Here is a 4,799-nt window from a genome sequence, read left to right on the forward strand (position 1 = left end):
GACATATGGGTGCTAACTTTTCCCGGAGATCAGGGACTCTAGTGCGATGCTGCATGTAATGAAGCCGGAAAACCCAACATGTAGACGTCGTTGTGACGGCCTCATCAAATGTTTTTTTTATGTTATTTTTTAAATAAATAGAATTTCAGTTTTAGGTTTTCTGATGTGCCGTCTGAGGGCAGCTTTTTTCAGGTTTCACTGATGCAATGGGGGAAAAAATCTGTTAAAAAGTTCAGGATAAAGTTTAATATCCCAGATGAGAACCACATCACCAGATTCCTCTCCTTCCCTAAAACCTGACATGGCTAAGATGGGGTGAACACATGAGATGGACACCAAGAAAAAAAACCCAGCAAGCATCCAGCATCCTAAGATCTGAATGAAACCTATCAGTAGCTTTTTAAAAACAGAATTGTTTCTGTCAGCTGTTAACTGGTCTGCGGTGAATCAGTATTGGCCTGCGCTGCTTCCTGTAGCCACCAGATCCCACTCATAGGACCCAGAAAATCAGAGTTTTCCTGTTTGTTCTTTGACATAATGAAACCAAGTGTCCCTGTAAGAACAGGTTTACAGCAGATTGACTCACATAGTTGGTATGTTTCTAAAGAAAGAAAGAAAAGAGGAAAAATAAAGCTGTCTGCTTCTGTCTGTTGGTACTAAGAGGGACAAACTTCTCCTCTTTCATCTCCTCATCCTCACTTCTTCACCTTCTTTCCTCTGAATGTCCAATAACGGCTTCTTTCTTCAGAGCTTCACTGCCGCTTATTTCCAACGCCTCTGATTGGCTGACAGTTGACTAACAAGCTCCGCCTCCTCGCTGCATTTTTAGCTGCCTTTAGAAGGAAATGCCCACTCCTCCTTATAGTCCTTCCTTCTTCTCTTGCCCTCTAAGGTGCTTCTCTTCTCCTCGTTGCTCCCTTCGTTACCTTTCTGCCTTTGCTGCGTCCTTCCTTCCTTCCTTCCTTTCCTCTCTTCTCCTGTCGGTGTTAAACTCCCGTGTCATCTGCAGGACGAGGAGGTCCTCGAGGAGGTCCCCGGGGAGGAGGCGGAGGACGGGATTCGCGAGACGACTTCTACGACCAGCAAGGAGGAGGTGGGGTCAGATGATTTAGTGGGAGGTTCCAGCTGGCCAATCAGAAGGCAGCTAGCTAGGCTTCCTCCAATCAGACGGCAGGAGGGTGTACCCGACTAATAAACCTGAATAATCTAGTCATTTTAAAGGCCTTTTTGAAATTCCCTACAAAAATGAAATCTAAACTAATCATTATTAGTGAATTAATGAAGAAGCATTGAGTTGCTCCAAGCGTCCAGCAGGTGGCAGTGAACCTCTGTTCTTTCCCATCACTTCATCTTCATGCCGCGCTTCTGCGCTGCTCGGCCGCCTCACCTTTCTGCTCTTCTCCGCAGGTTTCCGAGACGACGATTACATGGGGGGGCGGGGTCGAGGGGGCAGCAGTCGTCCCAGCGAGAGGCCGCGGGGAGGTGGAGGAATGGGTCGCTTCAGAGAGGGACCACCACCCCGCGGGGCAACGACAGACTTCAGAGAACCATCTGAAGGTGGCGCCACCTACTGTTTCTAGCTTGAAATCATCCGTTTGACTCTAAAAGATGGACGTGACTGATGGATTCACAAAGGTTGATAAACTCTGCAGGCTTTCAATAGGTCTGCTTTTCTAAAGTAGAATCCTTTTGTCTCAGCCTGGGGAAATTCAATTTTGCTTTTTGATAATTGGAGTTTATCGATCATACAAACATCTCAGCTTTGCCCCCAAAAATAAAAATGCATATATATTTATAACTACTTAGTTCATATTTATTCATGAATATAAACAAATTATATTCATTTTTAAATAGATTTATTTTAGTTCATTATTTTTAGGATCCTTACTTCAGACTTTCAAAATAAAAGGCTTGGATTGACTTCAAAATAAGTGCTTGTATCTGTGACCGTTGGGTTGATGCTGACGTCGGTGTTTCTGTGTCTGCAGAGGAGCGTGCACAGCGGCCCCGCCTCCAGCTGAAACCTCGGACTGTCTCTGAACCGCTCAACCAGGTCGCCAACCCCAACTCCGCCATCTTCGGCGGAGCCAAGCCGCGAGAAGAGGTGATCTCAAAGGAAAAACCATAAGAGACTGAAGGCCTTTGGGTGGGGGTGGGGGGGTAACAGAGGGGAGGAGGGTGGGTTAGGGGTGGGGGGGTCAGTCAGTTGTACTTTGGGTTAAAAAAACGAACCAAAACAAACCAGGACGATTGAAGGGGGACAGTTAACATTCTTTCAGAAAGCCAAACGGACGGACGGCGAGTGGACGCTGACCTCCCCCCCTCCTTCTTCTTCCTCTCTTTGTTTGAGCAGAATATTTATTCTTAGCGGGAATAACTGGGAAACACTCTCAGACACTCTGTTGTTCCATAACCAACCTGTAAACACAGCGAGCAGCTCGATGCATGTCCAATCTCTGGTTTCTGCCCCGCCACCACACCTCTGCTTACTGTGATGTCATACCTGCATCCTCCTGTAGCCCCTCCCCCCAGCAGGTCAGACCTGCACCAGACTTACCCCTGAGACCTCATTGGTCCAAGTGTAGATAACTTTTTTTTTTCCACCCCTGTCCCTCCTTTTTTAACGTTTCCATGGTGACTGGTCATGTTTTTCAGGTTTTATTTATCTGCTTGACTTTTATTTTTTTTTTACTCCTGACGGGGCGGGGTTTAACTTACAGGCTCCACCTCAAGGAACAAAAGTAACACACCTACAATGTGTTCCCACCTGTTGAGGTGGAGGGCTAAGAAACGATGCCTTCACTGTCTGCAGGATTTCATTCTCACGCTGCTGAGAAACGCTGCATTCAGGTCCTTTGTTAGAAAGGTGGAAAAAACCCAGAATGTCACGGAAATTGTAACCGACAAAAGAAATGAAATAAAGTCTTAAGAGAGCCTGAAACTGAAGGAAGCACAGGTGACTGGTGGGGGGTGTGGCTTTCTACACTTGGTTGTGTCCAGTCAGGTTTCAGAATGGGACACACAGAGGAAAGAATCTCTGCTCTGATTGGTCCGTTGATCCACACTGAAAACTAAAAGAACGTTCCCAGTCCTCCGCTGTGGGATCCCTAAGATCCGCTGGGAAAACGGCAAAGACAGAGGTGGGTGTAGAACCGCTTCGAATCACGCGCTGGTACTGGTTCTTATCCTGACCCGGATCCTAAATCTGCTCCAGTTCTTCCTCATCAGCCAACCTGATCTGGTCCAGAACTAGAACCCAGTTAGATCAGGGTCGGGATGTTCAGCCACAGAGACTGAAGGGCTGGTTAGCCTCCCTCAGCAGAGTGTCGCAGTGAGCTTGTTGCAGACATTTTTGATTTATGCTCAATTTTGAAGCGTGGTCTGCGCTGTTATTCCACGCTACAACGCAAGAGGGACAATCAGGAACTAGCTGTGGGTCTAGATATGGCCGAGGCGGTGAGGAAGTTGGGGCAACGGAATGACATGAGGGCAAAAAGAGCGGGGATCAAGATGGAAAAAGGCCAAAACCGTGGCCCAAAACCCCCCCCTCCAACCGCGCCAAACTCAACAAGTTTACACAATGGCGGTCATACAAACAAAACAAGCCGGTAAGGTTTTGCTGCACCAAACAGGAACAGGAAGTGTAGAGCGGATGTAGATTTGACCAATCAGAGGCCTCCTGTCTGCGGCACTGTCTGAGGTCACCTACATTTGTGGAGAGGTGCAGCAGCGTGTCTGTAGAAGGGGGCGGAGGCACATCTGCATTCACTGCGACACGCAGACGACCTGGTTTCTGTTTATAAACCAGCATCGATCCGCGGACTGAAACATTATGAGCAACGTGTCTGAATCCAGATTCAAGTAGTCTGCAGATTTCTTGCAGTGTGGAGCAAACTGAACCCAGTTCTCTGGTTCCGGTTCCTATAGTGTGTTTGAGAACACTAAGGAATGTCGGGCTTTTAGGTGCAGCAATCACAGCTCTGCTTGGTTCTGCTTTTCCACCCTGAGAACTGGAGCTGCTCTTTTTCTAGAGCAGGAATCTGCAGCCTACGGCTCCAGAACCACACATAGTTCTAACCGAACCCGATAATCAATTATCTTAAATATTAGTGTAGTAACTTGTCTTCTTTTATCTTTTTAAGGGGCAAACCTTGGTTCTTGTCTTTCTAATTACCATCATTTAAGTTCTGCATTTATGAATGAATAAACTCTTTATTTCGGCCAGATTTCATTTTGACGCCTCTGTTGCAAAAGGGGCTGTTGAAATTGAAAAGGTTGCAGACTCCTGTTCTAGAGGAAAAGGTTCTCGGTGGAGAATCTACAAAATCGGAGTAAACCTGCTCAGCTCTGATCTTAAAGCGGTTCTGAACAGAAACCCTGAAGATCAGCAGGTTTTCCTTTTTTCTCCCATTTATTTTTCTATTTGATTTTCAGATTTCTGGCGTTTTGGAGGTTTTGCTGATCGGATGGCTAATGAAGGACAGAAAAAGAGGTTCTGAATTGGTTCTGAACTGTTCTGTTTAAATTCATATCTGCTTCTTTTTCCCCTTCTTTCTGTGCTGCGTCTCCTCTCCCCGACTCTGCTTCCACCTGTCTTTGAATGCAGCACTGACTCGTTTAAAGCCGCCGCCACAGACTCCCGACCAGATGGTGGCGCTAACACGCCTTGTTGCCAACCCCAGAAGAAGAAATTAGAGGTTTTGTTTGATTCAGTGTGGATCAGACGCAGACTTCCACGGAGATAAATGTTGTAAAGTCCAAACTCTTCCTGTCCAATAAAGCTGGATCTTTGGTTTGTA

General features: G+C 46.6%; 1 protein-coding gene across 3 annotated transcripts in view; it reads left to right on the plus strand.

The window, feature by feature from the left end:
- Nucleotides 1–4,799, plus strand: part of eif4h (eukaryotic translation initiation factor 4H) — a 15,047-nt gene extending 10,248 nt beyond the window's left edge. Inside the window, exons 5-8 of one of the 3 annotated variants that reach the window (XM_015392968.1) lie at nucleotides 1,010–1,093; nucleotides 1,408–1,557; nucleotides 1,989–2,104; nucleotides 4,607–4,799. In XM_015392968.1, coding sequence (XP_015248454.1) covers nucleotides 1,010–1,093; nucleotides 1,408–1,557; nucleotides 1,989–2,104; nucleotides 4,607–4,612 — 356 coding nt within the window. In that variant the 3' untranslated portion in view covers nucleotides 4,613–4,799. Of the gene's footprint in view, nucleotides 1–1,009; nucleotides 1,094–1,407; nucleotides 1,558–1,988; nucleotides 2,129–4,606 lie in introns of those variants that run through there. The other 2 variants (XM_015392969.1, XM_015392966.1) reach the window with 2 other exon arrangements.

This window comes from Cyprinodon variegatus, unplaced genomic scaffold (assembly GCF_000732505.1).
Source record: "Cyprinodon variegatus isolate N-32 unplaced genomic scaffold, C_variegatus-1.0 Scaffold617, whole genome shotgun sequence".
Taxonomy (NCBI): Eukaryota; Metazoa; Chordata; class Actinopteri; order Cyprinodontiformes; family Cyprinodontidae; genus Cyprinodon; species Cyprinodon variegatus.